This window comes from Puntigrus tetrazona, chromosome 21, assembly GCF_018831695.1.
Source record: "Puntigrus tetrazona isolate hp1 chromosome 21, ASM1883169v1, whole genome shotgun sequence".
In the NCBI taxonomy this organism is placed as follows: Eukaryota; Metazoa; Chordata; class Actinopteri; order Cypriniformes; family Cyprinidae; genus Puntigrus; species Puntigrus tetrazona.
In genome coordinates, this window is record NC_056719.1 from 12806833 (window position 1) to 12829617 (window position 22785).

Below are 22785 nucleotides of genomic sequence, written 5' to 3' on the forward strand. Positions count from 1 at the left end.
TTTATGGTATACATGCCTGAAATAGCCTATATTTACATATTCATCAAAGAGTCTCACTTCCATGTGGGAATGAATAAAATATATGAACAACCTGAAAGCACCTGATTCAAGGTCATGTTGTGCTCTTGAGACTCACTGTGTGAGATGCTAACAGGCCCGCTAGGGGTAGTTTCAGACTCCTCAGCATCCGAGTGGGCAGGGCCAAGTGGAACAACTCGATCGCTGCCCCTGCAGGACACGCTTCCTCTGCAGCACTGCTCTGGCAATCCATCTACAGAAACACTGCTGTCTGAGAAGCGTCTGAGCACAGTGTCCACTTTGAGGAGATATAAATCAAACACAACAGTTCCTAATTTATTGACTGAATAAGAATTTCATGAAGTAAAAAATATTAACCTAGACCTTGAATAGATATGGTCAGGTTTAGGTTAGGTTTAAAGGTGGGTTAAGGGGTAGAGAGTCCACAGTGTGATTATAGATGAAACTACAGAAATAAAAGAAATTGTATTTTCTAAATGTAAGTTACAATGTTAAAACTTTTGAAAAAGTTAAAATGAATGCACACAGTAAGTGCACTGCAAAAAATTAGTTCAACTGAAGTACAGAGTAGTTGAAGACATTTAAAATAAAGACAAGTGGGTCCAAAAAATAAATATTAAAGAAACTTATTAGCCTCTAGACACAGTCATGATGGTTTTTAGTTATTTTCAGACTCATTTGAAATTAGGGGCATTTGCGGGTTTAATTGCTGATTAATTTAATTAGTTTAATTGCAGGTATATTTGTTAATTAATAATGTTTTTAAACAATCCCCAATCTCATTTGTGTAAGCCTGTCACAAGGCGTAAATGGAAAAATCTGGAACTAACCAAAATAAAAGCAGATGAAGATGCTTATGCTTGATGACTCAAAACCAAGGCAATCTCATAAAGGTGATCAGCAGAAAACTCAGATGCTGCAGCTCAGTGTTTAACATTTATGTCAGAAAAAGGACCATTTATATCTAAATATAATTTAATGTACACATAGATCTGCTTAATCTACCATTTTTAATAAGAATTAATGTTACTAAATATCCTATGTTTGCGTGCCTACTTTTGTGTGTTTAACTTGAGTCATGTACAAAAGATATCAGATTTGAAGCAGTAGTTAATTTGCTTAATGTCTACTTCGCGATCCTGTAGACATACTGAATATCTCGTTTGTCTGTAGCGCCGTGTAGCTTCGCTCTTCCATTTATCACTCTCTGTTCTTTTAGCGATCAACTATAACTTAATTATCTACATACCACTAATACTATCTATCAAACTAGTCTAGCAAATTCGACTGTTGTTCGTTCACTCGCTTTAATCTAAAACCGTGCAGTGCATTAGTTTGCACTCATTAGCTGATCAGCTTATCACTATCGCTCCCACTCACGTTTACATGCCTATTACTGTCTTCTTTTCCACTGTTTCCACTGTAAATTATCCAATCTCCATAGTTTCTCTCTCTCTGTCGGTGATCAGGGATTCACATGTGATAAATGCAGGGAAATAGCTCCAAACTTTAATTGAGGACAGAAAGAATTTGAGGGCTGCAGATAATGCTTTGGATGCACAGCAAGGCAGCTGGGTGACTGTGAGGCACACTAATCGCAGGTCAAAACACTGCTCTTCTGTTCAGAACAGAACATCAAACTGGTTCTCCCCACTCCTGAAACCTGATGAAAATGCTCTAATAATTGGCAATTCTATTGTACGGAACGTGAAAATAGAGTCACCAGCCACCATAGTCCAATGTTTACCAGGAGCTTTAAAAAAAAGTGCTCACTTTAAAAGTGCTTGCTAATGCAAAACGTAAATTCGGTAAGATTGCTATTCACGTCGATGATGATGGTGTTCGACTTCACCAGTCGGAGATCACAAAAAATAACATTAAAGAAGTGTGTGAATTTAAGAGTACAATGTCAGACAATGTAATATGCTCTGGTCCTCTCCCCTTACCAGGGTGATGAGATTCACAGCAGACTGCTGGGTCTCAATGGTTGGATGTCTAAGAGGTGCCCGCAGAATAACATAAGTTTTATAAACAACTGGATGAGTTTCCAGGGCAGACCTGACCTGTTAAAAAGAGATGGTCTTCATCTCTCCTTGGGGTGGTGCCGCTCTTATATTGAGAAATTTGACATCTAGTCTTAGAGCTCACACTCCAGGTAAGGAAGCAGGCAGACTGGCTAAACCGACTGTCTGCTAGCCGCCTTACGTCACAGGAGGCAGTTAATTCTCAGCACATAGAGACTCTTTCACCTAGATATCACACTATAGAGACTGTGTCTGTTCCCTGAATTAGAATATGCAGAGAACGCCCAAACCAAATCAAAAGCAATAATTTAATTAATGTTTAACAAATAAAAACTATTTATAATACAAAGAAGCATATGATAAAACATGGCTTGAATATTAGATCCCTTTCAACAAAAAGCACTTTATATAAATGATTTGATCTAAGAACAGAACCTAGATTTGCTCTGTTTGACAGAAACCTGCCTAAACCCAAATGAATACATTACTTTAAATGAGTCTACCCCCCAAAATTACTGCTATAAAAATGAGCCATGTCTAAATGGTAAAGCCGGAGACGTTGCTACAATACTTCTCAGAGAACAGGCTTTCAGTATAAGTCATTTGAAGTTTTGGTGCTGCATATAACATTATCTATAGAATCATGTGCTAGTGATAAATCCCCTGTCATGTTTTTACTTGTTACTGTATAGAGGCCACCAGGGCACCACATAGATTTCATTAAAGAATTTGATGATTTTCTGAGTTAGTACTCTCTTTTTTCTTGCACTTTAGATACAGTTGCGGCTTTACGCTTAAGAAAGATGAAATAAAACAATTTGACTCCATGGTATAATTAGAATACTCGCACCCTAAAGAGAGCAGTCCGGAAGATTAGAAGTATTTCGTATTGCCTGGCGGGAGAGTATCCTATCATACCAAAAAGCATTAAAAACTGCTAGATCTGATTATTGTTAGTCTCTTTTAGAAGAAAACAAACATAACCCCCGATATTTATTCAATACAGTGACTAAATAAACAAAAAAAGGCGTCAACAGGTGCGAACATTCCCCAAGAGTACAGCAGTAATGATTTCATGAACTACTTTACTTCCAAGATTGATACTATCAGAGATCAAATTGTAACTATCAGCTACAGTATCACATCAGATAGTGAACTATAGATCCCCTGAGGAAAAATTCCACTCATTCTCTATTACAGGAGAGGAAGAATTGTACAAACTTGTTAAATCATCTAAACCAGCAATATGTAGGTGTAATGGAAATTATTTTAATTGATTACATTTAATTGTTTTATTATTTACTTTAACAGTGAATTAAACTAACTTCACTGAAAGATAGATTAAGCAAATATATATATATATATATATATATATATATATATATATATATATATATATATATATATATATACTTGTAACACCATTGTACTGACCACGAACAAACAGAGAACTGGGATGATAGAGGTATGGAAAATAATGTGTGCGTGACAACGGTTAAACCACGTTAAACCACCTCATCTGGGTATAGAATACCTTATCTGTGTTAAGGACGGTAGATAAACTTGAGAATAACCAGACACAGTAAGCACGAGATGGGTGACGTGACTTTGAACTATTTCAATTGGTTTCAAGATGGATTTGAGCAACCTTGGAATGTATACTTTTGCCTATAAAATGTCTAGCCTGTGAGCCCACTGTTATCTCTTTGCTCACAGACTCCACTGTATGTAAACCAGATCTTTTTTTTTGTTCCTTTGCGCAGAGAAATAAAAAGCAAGACAAAGACAAATTTGTTAGATTCTTCATTCTCAGTCTTCACGTCATTTTGAATTGAAAATTCCATGACATAGGTTAGACCCTATTCCATCTAAACTATTAAAAGATTTGCTTTCAGAAGTCATAGATATTATTTTGACCATTATTAATACATCATTGTCATTATAATAGGTCCCCAAAACTTCAATCTGGCTGTAGTTTCTTGTTAAGTCTCTTGTTAAGAAATCACATCTTGACCCCAAAGACTAAATTACAGACCAATCTCTAATCTCCCTTTTCTGTCAAATATACTAGAAAATGTAGTATCGTCACAACTATATACATTCTTAGAGAAAAATGGTATCTGCGAAGATTTCCAATCATTTTAGACAATACCATAGTATTGAGACAAATGAGAGTTACAAATGACCTACTTCTATCATCTGATTGTGGTTGTATCTTGTTATTAGTGCTATTAGATCTTCAATACTATCATTTACAACATTCTTCCGAAGAGACTAGAAAACAAGTTAAGTTAAGCTAAGTTAAGTCAAGTCAAGTGGTTTTTTATTGTCCTTTAAACTACATATAGCTGTGATTGTTGAGGAGTCTGATGGCTTGTGAGAAGAAACTGTTCAGCAGTCTGGTTGTGAGGGCCCGAATGTTCCGGTACTTCTTACCAGATGGCAGGAGGGTTAATAGTGTGTGTGAAGGGTGTGTGGGGTCATGTGTTATGTTGTGGGCTTTACGGCCCACCATACAGCGTGTGGTGTAAATGTTCATAATAGAGGGCAGAGAGACGCCAATGATCTTTTCAGCTTTCCTCACTATCTTCTGAAAGGTCCTGCAATCTGATACGGAACAATTCCCAAACCAGGCAGTGATGCAGCTGCACAGGACGCTCTGAATGGTCCCTCTATAAAACATAGTCAGGATGGGTGGAGAGAGGTGAGCTTTACTCAGCCTCCTCAGGGAGTAACGGCATTGCTGGGCTTTCTTGGTGATAGAGCTGGTGTTGAGTGACCAGGTGAAGTTATACGCCAGATGAACACCAAAGAATTTCGTGCTCTTGACGGTCTCCTCCCTGGATCCATTGATGCACAGTGGAGAATGGTCACTCTTTGCTCGCTTTAAATCAACAATCATCTGTTTGGTCTTGTCGAGGTTCCAAGATAGATTGTTGGCTCTACACCATGTTGAAAACTGCTGCACCTCATCTCTGTATGCTAACTTGTTGTTCTTGCTGATGAGACCCACCACGGTTGTGTAATTAGTGAACTTGATTATGTGGTTGGAGCTGTGCATCGTTGCACAGTCGTGAGTCAGCAAAGTGAACAGCAGTGGACTGAGCACACAGCACTGAGGAGCTCCAGTGTACAGTGTGGTGGTGCTTGAGATGCTGTTCCCGATCCGGACTGACTGAGGTCTGCCTGTCAGAAAGTTCAGCATCCAGTTACAGAGAGAAGTGTTCAGGCCCAGCAGGCTCAGCTTCTCTATAAGTTGCTGAGGGATGATGGTGTTGAATGCTGAACTGAAGTCAATGAACAGCATTCGTGCATAGTTTCCTTTTGAATCCTGGTGTGAGAGGGCGAGATGGAGGGTTTTAGTGATGGCATTGTCCGTAGAGCGGTTTGGGTGATACACAAACTGTAATGGGTCAAGTGAGGGTGGTAGCTGTGACTAGATGTGCCTCATGACAAGCCTCTCTAAGCATTTCATCGCAATTGGTGTGAGTGCGACGGGACGATAGCCGTTGAGGCAGGAAACCACAGACTTCTTAGGCATCTGGACAATTGTTGTTTTCAGGCACGTCAGAATGACAGAGCTGCTCAGAGAGATATTGAAGATATCAGTAAAGACATTCATCAGCTAGCTGCTCTGCACACTCCTTTAGTACTCTGCCTGGAATGTTGTCCAGTCCAGCAGACTGCCATTGGTTAACTTTATAAAGTGTTTTCCTCACGTCAGCTGTGGTGAAGCAGAGTAACGGGTTGTTAGCATAAGGGGTGGACTTACTCACCCTTGTGCTATTCTGTGCCTCAAAATGTGCATAGAAGTCATTCAGCACATCTGGTAGGGAGGCATCACCATCACAGACAGGTGAAGTTGTCTTGTAGTTGGTGATCCCTTGGATGCCCTGCCACATTTGCCGTGCCACTGCTGTTCTGGAAGTGCCCGTGGATTCTATTAGTATAAGTGCTCTGATAGTTTGGGACAGTTTGGCCCTCGCTGTTTTTAGAGCCACCCGGTCCTTTGCTCTGTAGGCGAAGTCTCACTCTTTAAGGAGAGCACGCAGGTTAGCATTCATCCATGGCTTCTGGTTGGAACGTGTGGTGACGGGCACATCATCTCACTTCTCAATGTAGCCAGTCACTGATGATGTGTACTCATCCAAGTCAATGGAATCGCCGTTGGTTACAGCCTCCCTAAACATTTCCTTGTCAGTACACTCAAAACAGTCCTGGAGAGCAGAGATGGATCCTGCTGGCCAGGTTTTAATCTGTTTCAGAACTGGTTTAGAGCGTCTGATGAGTGGTCTGTATGCTGGAATCAACATAACAGCGATGTGGTCCAAGTAGCCGAGGTGGGGGCGGGGCTCCACATGATACGCGGCAGGAATGTTTGTGTTAACAAGATCCAGCATGTTCGTTCCTCTCGTAGCAAAGTCCACATGCTGATAGAATTTAGGGAGCACTGTTTTGAGATTTGCATGATTGAAGTCTCCGGCGATGAAAAACAGTCCATCGGGGTGAGCATTCTGCATCTCGCTAATAGCTTTGTAGAGCTCGCTCAGAGTCTTTACACCATTCCGTGTTGATATAAACACCACCACCACCACCGCAAATCTTACTGCACAGTGCAGCATTTCTGTTGGCACAAAATATGGATAGCCTCGTTAGCTGAATGGCGGCATCTGGAATTCTATCGCTGAGCCACGTTTCCATAAAGACAAAGACGCAGCAATCCCTATACTCACAACGTGTAGTTTGGTGAATTCGAATGTAGTCCATCTTATTATCAAGTGAACAGACATTGGACAGAAAGATGGAGGGGAGTGCCAGCTGGCTAGAGTTAGTGGTTAGCCTAGCACGGACACCCGCACATTTACCATGTTTCTGTTTCCTCGAGCGCTGCTTGTGGCAACCTCTTCCCCGGCCTTCGGCATCAGGAGAAACTGAGGACTGAGGCCTGGTCCACACAGCAAGCCGAGGTCACAGTGCCTGCGTACAACATCGTCATTCAGGTTAGTCACTGCATGGTTTCTGAGCATTTTCATTGTCTGGTGGTCGTATGCACGGACACAACTGTCATTGGTGTCCATGACCTACAAAATGTCTGCTGAAACATACAAAAAACTCCATTTTGGTTCCGGAGTGGCAGCTGCATGCTACTGCTGTGCCACCATCTTGGAATCTGCCAAGTTAATCTATATTGGCATTAGTGGAAGTGCCTTAGCATGGTTCAAATCATATCATATCTATCTGACCACTATCAGTTTGTAGCAGTAAATGAGGAGGTATAATATCTTTCACAAGTGAAATATTGAGTACCTCAAGGCTCAGTGCTAGGGCTGTTACTTTTGACACTATACATGTTACCTCTGGGAGATATTATCAGGATACATGGTGTTAGCTTTCACTGCTATGCTGATTATACTCAGCTGTATATTCCATCGCAGCCTGGTAATACACATCAAATTGAGAACCTAACAGAATGCATAGTCGATATAAAAAACTGGATGATGGGTAACTTCTTAATGCTAAATTCAGAGGTGCTAATTATTGGACCTAAAAACCCCACATGTAATAATCTAGAGCACAGTCTAACACTTGATGGCTGCTCTGTTAATTCTTCGTCACCAGTTAGGAAGCTAGGTGTGCTGTTTGACAGCAATCTTTCCTTCGAAAATGTTTCTAGCATCTGTAAAACTGTTTTTTTTTCTATCTGCTGTGTATTCCCTTCAGTCCTGCTCAACCAGCCTGAGACTCCATGACTGTTGGTTGCATGAGCCTCCTCCCCATTCTTATGTCTGGTTTGCCCATTGACTGTGACTGTTCTCCTGATGGTGCTCTGCCGTTGGTTGGATGGTTTGACTCAGGATTGTTCACCCCTGTGCACTCTTAAACGTGTTCTTCTAATAAATGATTCACTCACTGTGCAGTTTGGATTGTTTTGTTTGTTGACGGAAAGATATCTGAGCATAATGGTCACTGATATATAATTTGGAGCCAGTTTTATATTTTTTAACATTAAAAAACAAAACTGTATCAGTGTTTACAAAGTTATTCTTCTGCAAGCAATTTAAACTGTCTTGACGAAAACCTAAATAGGTCTTTGTAAGGAAATGTTGATTTTTTTGTGAGATTGTAAAATAATGATATATAAGGAATTGTTTTGATTCTTCTCAAACCCAGCTTGTCAGTGAGTGTTTTCTCTCTCCTTGCATTCAGCAACTATGATTAAACTTTGTGCTTAGCTGGCTGTAACCACTTATACTACCAAATACTAATCAGTTCTGGTTGAGCATATAACGTGAATAAAGGCAAAGTCACAGGTCTAATTCTAGATCACTATTAAAAAAAAAGTAATATATGTATAAAGTGAAAATCAGTCAATGTGCCTCCATACTGTTTGTAAAATGGCTAAAATGGGCATAACATGATATAACAAGGTTTCTCACACGAAAAAGGCAAACAAACTGTACCAATCCAGATTAAACAAAAGGGTTAAGAAAATCACTTTGGACCCCTCACATCCAGCACACTCCATCTTTGAACTGTTGCTGTCTGGTCGACGCTACAGAGCACTGAGTACCAGGACAGCCAGACACAGGAACAGTTTCTTCCCCCAGGCAGTTCATGTCATGAACACTTGAGGACACTTATTTATTTAACATACAGATTTGTACATAACACTGCACAAACATTATTCCTGTTTACACTTGAATGTTTATAGTATATATATTTTTATTTTTGCTGTTTTGCACATTTTATATTTTGTATATTGTGTATAATTCTCTTTATTATCTGTCTTGTCTTGTTATCGTGTTGCACTGTAGAGCTTCTGTCACTAAAACAAATTCCTCATATGTGTAAACATACCTGGCAATAAAGTGATTCTGATTCTGATTCTGAATAGCACACTGTTGCCCAAATTTCTATCTTAAATAAATCGTCTCCTTCAGAGACATTTTCTGCCCAGAAAAAGCCTCCCAGTTACCACTACATTGACCACGGGACTGCTCCTTCGACCTCACACTGGGTGAGCCAGTGCCCCGTGGTAAAGTATATCAAGTGAGGGGGACAAATGGAAGAAAACTTTAGTGACCTCTACTGGCCAACAGGAATATCTGCTAATGCCATATAGACTATTCAACATCCCCTCTGTTTTCCAAGACTCCATCCATATTCCTTCTATATTAAGAACCTACAATACCTTTGTGAAGCCACTTGTCTCAACCCCAGACAGGCTCTTCTATACCAGGTTAAACTTTAATTCAAGGCAGATGCTTTTTGTCTCAGTTCTACTGAGAGGCAGGAAGAACCAAAATGTATCATTCTTTCTATGTTAATCGTCAGTCCCATTTAATGGACATCGCCTCTAGCCAGCACAAGTTCTCCTCAATATAATCCATTGAGCTGTCCACAAGGATGTCAATGTTTCACTGTCACAGCGCACATCACTGATCCACTCTGCTCACAGCTCTCTGGGCACTGGCCACCCACTGGTCAACAACACTCTCTCACTGCTAAGAAAGCACTTTATGGTGGCCTAATTTGGAAAGGGGTATGAGAAGGTTCATGAAAGGACATCCTGACCATGTCAAAAAGTCACCGCCACTTACGATCAGGCAAGCTTTTTACGTTACCCATTCTCATTTGCCATGCTCATTTTACCTACCTTGAAACTTACCTTCCTTCTCTAGTCTCCTGTGTTTTCCAGCTCATCGTTGTGTCCAGCAGTGTGTGCAACATTCAGCTCCAGGTTCAATCTCTAACAATCCTGTCAAAGGGCTTCATTCAAGTTTACGACCATTCATTCCAAGTCAAACAATCTATTGGACTGTTTACTCACCTTCACACTTGCAAGTCTTCTGTTACTCCTCTGCTGTTTCAAATAAACTTTATTGTTATTCATCTTACCTTGTTTTGGTGTCCACTTCTATCTTAATTGTATTTAATAGTTTAAAATAAACAATGTGGTATATTTATATATGTATATTTTACTGTGTTAAACTTTACTTGCATTTTTTTTTATACTTCTATAACAAACTGCACACCCATCTGAGGCCCACCTGTTTAGTGATTCCCCTGGATACTTCTACTACTAACCTTTGGGATTACTCTACACTAAAATAAAAATCTAATAAAGATCTAGGAAAAAGTATGAAAGACATTGCCAGAATAGTTAATCTGCCATCACTGGTTCAACCGAATATAAACCGTAAATAATGACTTTATTCAACAATTAGTCACTGTAACGTCACCGTAGCGCCATTTTGGAGAGCATTAGCTGGACACAAATAGCATATACTCCTCTGTGTCAGCAGCAATTGAAATATATGTCTTGGTCGTATAATTGCATTTTGATTTGTGCAAGCAGTGTAGCCATCCGCTGGTACTGACACACTCTGTACATTATGTGCATAGAGTGGATACTTTCCAAAATGGCATTATGGTGATGTTATGGTGCCAAATTGTTGAATAAAGTCATTATTTTATGTACAAAAAGTGATCTCCAGGCTTCATAATATTTGAACCATTGATGACAGATGGAGTATTCTGACAATGTCTTTCACACTTTTCTCGACAATGAAAATGCAACTGTTTGGCAGTCAGAAGGGCAGTCTCAAGCCTCCTGGAATTCATCCAAAATATCTTTAATTGTGTTCTAAAAACTAACTAAGCTTTTATGGGTTAGAGCAACAAGTACAAGGGTGGAGTAACAAGTACAAAATTGTGTGAAAATTTCCTTGTCGCTTATTCGCTGGTAAATTATTGAGATTACTATTGGTTATATACTAGTTCAAAAATTTTAATTATTAGGTTAGGCATGGTCTGATTAAAAACCATTTAAACACTTTTGACTAAAATATGAGTCCATAATAATGCTTCTTCCAGTAAAAAGTCCATCCCCTTTTGTCTGACATATTTGTTTAATATGGTTTTGGTATTGTTTTCACTTATTAAGGATGCGTGATGTATATTTATTTCCTGATAAGATAACTAGATTCAATGGAAGCAATATTAGGGAGAAATGCCAAATTTTGTCATGACATTTTAGAGGTATGCTGATGTTAAGTGTATGCTGATGGTTATTGTTAATGCAAACTGATGATATTTATGATATTTAAACTATTTGGCACAAACTGATCTGCTAAAACATCTGGTTGTGGTGAAACTGATCCACAAATTTGCACATGTAATGTAAGTAAGGAGAGAGGGAAATACAGGTATATTCACAAGACAAATGATAAAGATGGCTCCGAGAACAAGAAGTGCCAAGAGTATCTTTACATCACCTTGCTCCGTTTTCACAAGCTCATCAAAACAAGAGGGCTTCTCCCTGCATCGTCACTTGCACCGTCTGTCACATGTATAGCTTATCCTTCTCTGTTAGCGATCAGGGATTCACGTGTGATAAATGCAGGGAAATTGCTAGGCTGACAGAGAAGGTTTTAGAATTAGAGACAGGCGTCCAAACTTTAATTGAGGACAGTATGAATGCGAGGGCTGTAGATACTGCTTTGGATGCGACTAGTACAGTAAATCATGTACATTGTTCGGTTCCAGCTTCAGAACCCCTGCAGCAGGGCAATTGGGTGACCGTGAGGCGGGCTAGTCGCGGGTCAAAACACCGCTCATCCGTTCCGATCAGAACATCAAACAGGTTCTCCCCACTCAGTGACGCACCCACTGAGAAACCTGATCAAAGTGCCCTAGTAATTGGCGATTCTATTGTACGGAACGTGAAAATAGAGACACCAGCCACCGTAATCCAATGCTTACCGGGAGCCAGAGCGTCTGACATCTTGTCAAATTTAAAAGTGCTGGCTAATGCTAAACGTAAATTTCATAAGATTGTTATTCACGTCGGCGCTAATGATGTTCGACTTCGCCAGTCGGAGATCACTAAAAATAATATTAAAGAGGTGTGTGAATTTGCAAGCACGATGTCGGACAATGTAATATGCTCTGGTCCCCTCCCTGCTTACCAGGGTGATGAGATTTACAGCAGACTGCTGGGTCTCAATGGCTGGATGTCTAAGTGGTGCCCGCAGAACAACATAGGCTTTATAGACAATTGGATGAGTTTCTGGGGCAGACCTGACCTGTTGAAAAGAGATGGTCTTCATCCCTCCTGGGGTGGTGCCGCTCTTCTATCTAGAAATATGGCATATAGTCTTATAGCTCCAACATGACCAACTAGTGCCCAGGTCAGGAAGCAGACAGACCGGCTAAACCGACCGTCTGCTAGCTGCCTCACGTCACAGAAGGCAGTTAATTCTCAGCACATAGAGACTCTTTCACCTAGATATCACACTATAGAGACTGTGTCTGTTCCCCGAATTAGAATATGCAGAGAACGTCCAAACCAAATCAAAAGCAATAATTTAATTTATGTCCAACAAATTAAAACTACCTATAATTCAAATAAGCAAACGATAAAACTTGGCTTGCTAAATATTAGATCACTTTCCACAAAAGCACTTTATATATATGATTTGATCAAAGATCAGAAGCTAGATTTGCTTTGTTTGACAGAAACCTGGCTAAAACCAGATGAATATATTACTCTAAATGAATCTACCCCCCAAAATTATTGCTATAAAAATGAGCCACGTTTAAAAGGTAAAGGGGGAGGTGTTGCTACAATTTAACAATATTCTTAGTACTTCTCAGAGGGCAGGCTTTAAGTATAACTCATTTGAAGTTTTGGTGCTGCATATAACATTATCTACAGAATCATGTGCTAGTGATAAATCTTCTGTCATGTTTGTACTGGCTACTGTATACAGGCCACCAGGGCACAGCACAGATTTCATTAAAGAATTTGCTGATTTTCTAACTGAGTTAGTACTGGCCGCAGATAAAGTCTTAATTGTTGGCGGATTTTAATATCCATGTTGATAATGAAAAAGACTCATTAGGATCAGCTTTCTTAGACATTCTGAACTCCGTTGGGATTAGACAACATGTCTCTGGACCTACTCATTGTAGAAATCATACTCTAGATCTAATACTGTCACATGGAATGGATGTTAAAATGGTTGAACTACTGCAGCAAAGTGATGACATTTCAGATCACTATCTAGTCTTGTGTGAACTCTGTATAGTTAAACCTGTAAACTCTGCACCTTATTACAAGTATGGTAGAACCATCACTTCCACCACAAAAGAAAGCTTTCTAAGTAATCTTCCTGACTTATCTCAATTCCTTAGCACATCCAATACGACGCAAAAACTTGATGATATAACAGAAACTATGTACTCTCTTTTTTCTAGCACTTTAGATACAGTTGCTCCTTTGCACTTAAAAAAGATAAAAGAAAACAATCTGACTCCATGGTATAATGACAACACACGCACCCTAAAGAGAGCAGCCCGGAAAATGGAGCGCAGGTGGAGAAAAACTAAATTAGAAGTATTCCATATTGCCTGGCGGGAGAGTATCCTGTCATACAGAAAAGCATTAAAAATTGCAAGATCTGATTATTTTTCATCCCTTTTAGAAGAAAACAAACACAACCCCCGGTATTTATTCAGTACAGTAACTAAATTAACAAAAAATAAAACGTCAACAGGTGCTAATATTCCCCAAGTGTATAGCTGCAATGAGTTCATGAATTTCTTTACGTCTAAGATTGATACCATCAGAAATAAAATTGTAACTATGCAGCCGTCAACTACAGTTTCACATCAGATAGTGAGCTTTAGATCCGATGAGGAAAAATTACACTCTTTCTCTATTATAGGAGAAGAAGACTTGTACAAACTTGTTAAATCATCTAAACCAGCAACATGTATGTTAGACCCTATTCCATCTAAACTATTAAAAGATTTGCTTCCAGAAGTCATAGATCCTATTTTGACCATTATTAATTCATCATTGTCATTAGGATATGTTCCCAAAACCTTCAAACTGGCTGTAGTTAAGCCTCTTATTAAAAAACCACATCTTGATCCCAAAGACTTAGTAAATTACAGACCAATCTCTAATCTCCCTTTTCTGTCAAAGATACTAGAAAAGGTAGTATCCTCACAACTGTATTCCTTTTTTAGAAAAAAATGGTGTCTGTGAGGATTTCCAATCAGGTTTTAGGCCATACCACAGTACTGAGACTGCTCTCATTAGAGTTACTAATGACCTGCTTCTATCACCGGATCGTGGTTTTATCTCGTTATTAGTGCTATTGGATCTTAGCGCAGCATTCGATACTATCGATCACAACATTCTCTTGGATAGACTAGAAAACTATGTTGGCATTAGAGGAAGCGCCTTAGCATGGTTTAAATCATATCTATCTGACCGCTATCAGTTTGTAGCATTAAATGAGGAGGTATCATATCAATCAAAAGTGAAATATGGAGTTCCTCAAGGCTCAGTGCTAGGACCGTTACTTTTCAACCTGTACATGTTACCTCTGGGAGATATTATCAGGAGTCATGGTGTTAGCTTTCACTGCTATGCTGATGATACTCAGCTCTATATTTCAGCGCAGCCTGGTGATACACACCAAATTGAGAATCTAACAGAATGCATAGTCGATATAAAAAGCTGGATGATGAGTAACTTCCTAAGTCTAAATTCTGAAAAAACAGAGGTGCTAATAATTGGACCTAAAAACCCCACATATAATAATCTAGAACACAGCCTATCACTTGATGGCTGCTCTGTTAATTCTTCATCATCAGTTAGGAACCTAGATGAGCTGTTTGACAGCAATCTTTCCTTCGAAAATCATGTTTCTAGCATCTGTAAAACTGCGTTTTTCCATCTTAAAAATATATCTAAATTACGACCTATGCTTTCAACCTGTAATGCAGAAATATTAATTAATGCGTTTATGACCTCGAGGTTAGATTATTGTAATGCTTTATTGGGTGGTTGTTCTGCATGCTTAATAAACAAACTTCAGCTAGTCCAAAACGCAGCAGCCAGAGTCCTTACTAGAACTAGGAAGTATGATCACATTAGCCCGGTTCTGTCAACACTGCACTGGCTCCCTATCAAACATCGGATAGATTTTAAAATCTTATTAATTACCTATAAAGCCTTGAATGGTTTAGCTCCTCAATACTTGAGTGAGCTCTTATCATATTATAGTCCTGCACGTCCGCTACGTTCTCAAAACTCTGGCCATTTGATAATACCTAGAATATCAAAATCAACTGCGGGCGGCAGATCCTTTTCCTATCTAGCACTTAAACTCTGGAACAATCTCCCTAACTCTGTTCGGGAAGCAGACACACTCTGCTAGTTTAAATCTAGATTAAAGACACATCTTTTTAACTTAGCCTACACATAACACACCAATACACTTTTTATTATTCAAATTCGTTAAAGGAACACTACTCCTAAAATACGATGTACTTGTGGCATCGTAAAAAGAATGGCATCTACGCTAATATTAGTCCTGTCTCTTTCTCAATCTGTTTTCACAGTTTGTATCCAGACTAGATGGTGGATCAGCACACAGAGATTATGTTCATCAGAGACCAGAAAACCTAGATGCTCCCGTGGACAGATCACCAGATCCTGATGCACAAACACACGCACACACACACTAAGTCATTTACACTATCTGACACAGCTGCGTTTAAAATTGAACTGGAAGTTAAGTGCTGGGCATCCGGTCAGAGGAGAACTGACCCCAACTGAGTCTGGTTTCTCCCAAGGTTTTGTTTCCTTGCCGCTGTTGCCTCTGGCTTACTTGGTTGGGGACACTTAACTTCTAGTGATTTAACGTTGAATTGATTACAGAGACCGTCTCTGCATTTAATAAGAAATTGGTCACTCTCGTCATTATACATCCCTGTCATTGTACTCTTCTACATTATACTGTACAGTGCTTTGATGCAACCTGTGTTGTTAAAAGCGCTATATAAATAAAAATGATTGATTGATTGATTGATTGATCACCTTCTTTCTGATCCCAACATTAGAAAAGAGAGGACCACGTCAGTAAGAACTTTAGTCCTTTAGTTCGCTTCATTTTACCACAGATTCATTTACAAGTAGAGCACAATTTGACACAGGATTTTAAAAAAGACTGAAAATAAAAGATGCTGCTGTGCAGACTGTATTGGATCTGACAGCTGACACATTGTACTACACAAGTGTGAATCACTATTGCTTTGTCTGTTATTACAAATGTACTGAGTATTTATACATTTTAACCTAAAACACAGTACCATCCATCGGTTAAGGATTAAAAGGCTGTCAAAACATATACAACTATTAGCCAATCATATCAGTATCTACTTCCAAGTATACAATCTGCAACACCTTTTTTAACAAAGTGTGGTCAAATGGATGGAAAATAGCCTTATTTATTTGTTTATTTGGTGCAAAAAGCTTATAAAAAGAGCAGAAAAGAGTAATAAAAATAAAAAAATGTAGTCTGTGACACCTGTAATACTTAAAGCATTGTATTGCTGTATATTTGGCAGTATCAAGTTTCTGTACTTGCTTTGCAGCAGCAATAATCTCCAACAATAACAATAACCAACAGCAGAGGAAATTCAGCAGCTGCATCTTAGAAGATACATTCCTAATAGTGTATATGTTCATTACAAACATGCTGTGTTTAGCTTTACAAGATGACTGCACTGTATTACACTGTGTGTGTTGTGGATTATTATGATATTTTATCAGAAGTTTGAACTCATCACCCATTCAGGGTTCAGCTGGTGGGCAGATGATGTAATGCAACATTTCTCCAAATCTGTTTTATTAAAAAAACAAACTCTAAGCAAATTTTAATGTGAATACCTTAAGTTAGATTAGATATATGTTACATTGTTCACATTGTTCACTTTATTCACATGGTTAAAACAACCTTTTACAGCATACAATTTACTCGGTATTTTTTTGTACACATTCTTACCCATGAGATTGGAGCTTCCATCACCCAGAGGGTACCGCTGGTAACGAGGAATGGGAAAGGGGGGAAGTTGTGTGAAAGCTGGATGCAGTAAAGGTTCCAGACGTGAAGCAGAAGGGTCAGATGGGTAGAACAGATTAAAAATCTGAGAACAAGCTGGCTGGAGCTGAATAACTAAAAGAGATGAAAGGCAGTACAAAGTAACAATTTATCAGAAAACTAAAACATGACAATAAAAAAATCACTATAAATCACAATTTTGTTTTTGTTAAGATTTTTACACTTATTTGCATTTTTAGTGTGTGCATGTGATTTTTACCATCAACGGCAGGTAAAACAGTTCTCCTCATTGCTTGCACCAGCCCCAGTGGGCATCCCAGCAGAAAGCAGTCTGACACTTCAAACTCAAAGCAGCCTGGATTGAGAGCCTGCCTGGAGCCACACTGGTCGTCCTGCGACAGACTATGAGACAGCAGGCATGAAAAGTGAATTATCTTAATTTATTATTAACACTTTATTAATGATTAATCACAATTAATGCTTTCATTTTCTGCTGATGTCATCTAAGAGGCCATCTGCATTCCCATGATAAGTTTGTCCTTTTTGTTTTATCCTTGATATATTCCATAGCAATCATCCAATTCAAAATAATTTCTTTAGCATAGAGTCTTTATACTTAAGAAGCCTAAAAATCGAAACCAATAGACCTGTGTCTTATCAGTCAACATTCAACTTATTCATACTTTTGTTCTTTCAACTGTTGTATGTCCCCCATCCCACTTTTAATGAAACGTAAATCCATAGTAGGTTCCTTAAAGGTTTTCAAGGGCTAGCGTGAGTAAATTTATATTTAAATTCAAAGGGACAAGATCTCAAGATCACAATCTGATCTTTTATTCATATCCAAATTGAGGCAATGAGCACATTATTAGGTGCACTTTCATGCAGTGTATGTATGTTTCTGTCACACTCAAAGGTTACTTTTAATGAAGGTAAATGAGGATAATTAACAAGAAACACCTAAACATAATGATCAAATCAACAGGAGACAGAAACTAGGTCATAGGAGAAACACAGAGACAGAAGGAGAGCCAGGGCAACACAGAAGATGTGGAGGGCCAAGGCAAAGCTAAAGGCTAATGGGGCCGAGGCAGAGGCAGGGATCCGGAAGACCGCGGCGGAACTGGATAGACTGAGGATGAAGGTGAAGCTAGAGGGAGGGAGAAACCTGACTGAGTTTTAACATTATTAACATAACTTACTATACCGCTCCACCTGTATATATCTGCTACAGGTTATTTATATGTGCAGCAGCATTATGTTTACACTATCTGACACAGCTGCGTTTAAAAATTTAACTGGAAGTTAAGTGCTGGACATCCAGCCAGAGGAGAACTGGCCCCAACCGTGACTGGTTTCTCCCAAGGTTTTTTTTTCCATTCTGTATGAATGGGGTTTTGTTTCCTTGCCGCTGTTGCCTCTGGCTTACTTTGTTGGGGACACTTAATTTCTAGTGATTATCATCGAATTGATTACAGAGACGTCTCTGCATTTAATAACTATTGTTCAATCCTGTCAGTATACATCCCTATCACTGTATTCTTCTATTTTATACTGTTCAGTGTTTTGATACAATCTGTGTTGTTAAAAGTGCTATATAAATAAAAATTATTTATTGACTGATTGATATTCCATCGATTGTGATGGGGAATGTGAACTTCTTGGCCAATAAGACTGAATGTGCTCGCTGCTCATCGATGGAATCGCTCACTTCCTGGTAAGGAATCTGAAGATCTACAGGGAGTGTAGTTTGTTGTGCTTCACTGAGACGTGGCTAGCACTATCACAAATGCTAACGTGCATGTACCAGGCTTCACTACAGTATGAGCAGATAGAGACACAGGACGCTGTGGCAAGTGGAAAAGAAGTGGCCTTGCACTTTTTGTTACCTTCAGGTGGTGCAGTCAGGGACATGTCACTTTTAAGGAGATTAGTTGTTGCCATGATATCGAATTTCTTGCCCTGAGTTTGCACCCGTATTACATGCTCAGGGAATTTTCACACGCTGTTTTGCTTTGTGTTTACATTCCACCGAAAGCTCTCAGTGATATCATGAGTGACGTCATCCACTTTACAGTTGCAAGATTGCAAACATAGGACCCGGAGGCTTTCTTTGCAATATTTAATCATGTTACATTGGACAACACTTTGTGTGCCTTGTTTTGTTTCAAATTCAAAATTCAAATTCATATTTTATTTGTCACACACATACACACATGGTACGACATGCAGTGAAATGTTTTTTACAACCGTCCAGCATCAGAATAGAAAACAAATATATATATATATATATATATATATATATATATATATATATATATATATATATATATATATAAAATATATATAAAAAGAAGTGTACAAAGTATATAAAATAAAAAATAAATTATAAAATATAAACTATAAAATATGAAGTGTAAAGTGTAAAGTGGCTGTGTGAATGTCCAATGTAAAGTGACTAGTGTAATATTGTACAGTGTCCAATTGTAAGTGGCGAGTATCTGGGGAAAGAGGGGTGAACATGGGAATCCCGGTGATTAGGTGCTGGGTGTTTTCTGGTTCAGACTCCAAATGGCCTGCGGGAAAAAGCTCCTCCTCATTCTCTCTGTGTTTGCCTTCAGGGAACAAAGGACTTTCCTGAACGCAATCCATCAATCAATCATTTTTATTTATATAGCGCTTTTAACAACACAGGTTGCATCAAAGCACTGTACAGTATAAAGATAGAAGAGTACAATGACAGGGATGTATAATGACGAGAGTGACCAATTTGTTATTAAATGCAGAGACGGTCTCTGTAATCAATTCGACGATAATCACTAGAAGTTAAGTGTCCCCAACAAAGCAAGCCAGAGGCGACAGCGGCAAGGAAACAAAACCCCATCCATACAGAATGGAGAAAAAAAACCTTGAGAGAAACCAGACTCAGTTGGGGTCAGTTCTCCTCTGACCTCTGAGGCCCAGCACTTAACTTCCAGTTCAATTTTAAACGCAGCTGTGTCAGACAGTGTAAATGACTTAGTGTGTGTGTGTGTGCATCAGGATCTGGTGATCTGTCCACGGGCGCATCTAGGTTTTCTGGTCTCTGATGAACATAATCTCTGGGTGTTGATCCACCATCTAGTCTGGATACAAACTGTGAAAACAGATTGAGAAAGAGACAGGACTAATATTAGCGTAGATGCCATTCTTTTTACGATGTCACAAGTACATCGTATTTTAGGTGTACTGTTCCCGGTTCCAGCAAATATAAGTAATGCAGCCTAAAAATTCTTTAACGAAATACTTCTAATTTAGTTTTTCTCCACCTGCGCTCCATTTTCCGGGCTGCTCTCTTTAGGGTGCGTGTGTTGTCATTATACCATGGAGTCATAATGTTTTCTTTCATATTTCTTAAGTGCAAAGGAGCAACTATATCTAAAGTGCTAGAAAAAAGAGAGTGCATAGTTTCTGTTATATCATCAAGTTTTCGCGTCGTATTGGATGTGCTAAGGAATTGAGATAAGACAGGAAGATTACATAGAAAGCTTTCTTTTGTGGTGGAAATGATGGTTCTACCATACTTGTAATAAGGTAATAAGGTGCAGAGTTTACAGGTTTAACTATATATTCATATGAATATATTCATCTGGTTTTAGCCAGGTTTCTGTCAAACAAAGCAAATCTAGGTTCTGATCTTTGATCAAATCATATATAAAGTGCTTTTGTGGAAAGTGATCTAATATTCAGCGAGCCAAGTTTTATCGTCTGCTTATTTGAATTATAGGTAGTTTTAATTTGTTGGACATTAATTAAATTATTGCTTTTGATTTGATTTGGATGTTCTCTGCATATTCTAATTCGGGGAACAGACACAGTCTCTATAGTGTGATATCTAGGTGAAAGAGTCTCTATGTGCTGAGAATTAACTGCCTTCTGTGATGTGAGGCAGCTAGCAGACGGTAGGTTTAGCCGCTCTGTCTGCTTCCTGACCTGGGCACTAGTTGGAGAAAAGAGAAAAGAGTCCATTATTGGGATGGCTGAGGTCTTCCACGATCTTCCTGGCCCTGGTACAGCACCGCTTGTTGTAGATGTGCTCCAGCACAGGGAGCGCCTCAGATGGTATAGACGCTGCCAGGCCTTCTTCACCAGGGTATTGATGTGACAGGACCAAGACAGGTCCTGCATGATGCGAACACCCAGGTACCAAAAACTGTCCACTCTCTCCACTCGGGTCCCGTTGATCATGATGGGATGGTAAGAGCGCACCTGCTTCGTGCTGAAGTCCACTATTAACTCCTTTGTTTTGCTGACGTTCAGGAGCAGATTGTTCTCCTGACACCATCTCTCCAGGTTGTTGATCTCCTAAAGGTAGGCCATCTCATCGTTGTTGGAGATCAGGCCCACCACGACAGTGTTGTCAACAAATTTAATGATGGTGGTGGAGTTTGTAGTGGCGACACAGTCATGTGTGTACAGCGAGTACAGCAGGAGGCTCAGAACACAACCCTTAGGGGCTCCAGTTGACGTCCTCGGAGCTGCACCTGAACATGGCCCAGTCTGCGTCGTCCAAAGCGTCTTGCAGACCGGCCACCGAATGGTCAGACCAGCGTGACACCTCCCTCTATACCGGGGCTTCCTATTTCAGCCTCTGTTTGTAAACAGGCACGAGGAAGATGGCGGCATGGTCCGATTTATCAAACGGTGGGCATGATTTTGCCTTGTAGATTTTGTACCCTGGTGGGGCAGGTGATGTGCTGGTGAAAGTTCAGCAGTGCGTGCTTGAGGTTTGCACTGTTAAAATCCCACAGCACAATGAGTGCGGCATCCTGGGGCTGTGACTGGTGTGTTGTTAGGTGATCATGTAAGTCCCATATTGCAGTGTCCGTGTCCACTTGAGGTGGAATAGAAATGGCACTGACTATGACCGAGCTGAATTCCCGTGGAAGATAGAAAGGGCAACATTTTATGGTCAGAAGTTCCAGGTTTGGTGTGCAGGAGTGTGAGAGAGGAACAACGCTCGCGCTCCCGCACCAGCGGTTGTTCACCATCAGACACACTCCACCTCCCTGTGTCTTCCCCGACTCCATTGTTCTGTCCATGTGGCAAACAGAGAAAAACTTGGCCGGTTGTATGGCGTGGTCCAGTACCGCTGGGTTCAGCCATGTCTCAGTGAAGCAGAGAAGGTTGCAGTCCCGAATGTTTCTCTGGAACTTGATCCTTGCCCTGAGGTCATCAAGCTTGTTTTCCAGAGACTGGACGTTGGCTAACAGGGTAGGGGAGCGCGGTGTGAGCATGCCCTCAACCTGTTCCTGACGCCAGCTCGTTTCCCTCGTGGACGCCAGTACGGGTCGAGTCCTTTTGTCTTCGACAGGATCTCGCTCGTCCAACATGGGTCCGGGTTTAAAAATGGAGAAAGGTGGGTGCATTGTACACCAATAGATATAAGAGTGGCTCGGTCATATGTAGTAATATCTTATATATAGACAACAGCGTATACTATTCAAAATACAAACGATTAACAAAAAAACAGAAAGTTTTGCCGGAGCGGTCATGACGGCAGTCAACCTCAACGGCGCCATCTTGGAATGCACTCCTTGATGCATTTTGTGGAGTGCCCCACAAGGTAAAACTGCACTAATGATCTTCTGTATGAAAATGTGAAAGATGCATATACTGCCACACCCCTGCCCCCACTGGGGAAGTCTGACAACAACTTAGTATTTCTCAAACCACTTGTACAAAGGTAACCAACCACCATGCATATCATCAGAAAATGGTCTCAAGAGGCAGAGGAGGCTTTGAGAGGCTGCTTTGAA

The 22785-nt window shown here is 39.8% G+C and overlaps 1 protein-coding gene across 9 annotated transcripts in view; it reads right to left on the reverse strand.

The window, feature by feature from the left end:
* Positions 1-22785, reverse strand: part of plrdgb (PITP-less RdgB-like protein) — a 114006-nt gene that overhangs the window by 34441 nt on the left and 56780 nt on the right. For 8 of the 9 annotated variants that reach the window (XM_043221661.1, XM_043221664.1, XM_043221659.1 and 5 more), the window contains 3 exons: positions 17247-17389; positions 16931-17101; positions 137-316 (listed from right to left, as the gene is read on the reverse strand). In XM_043221661.1, the coding sequence (XP_043077596.1) occupies positions 137-316; positions 16931-17101; positions 17247-17389 (494 nt within the window). The remainder of the gene's footprint in view (positions 1-136; positions 317-16930; positions 17102-17246; positions 17390-22785) is intronic. The other variant, XM_043221660.1, reaches the window with a different exon arrangement.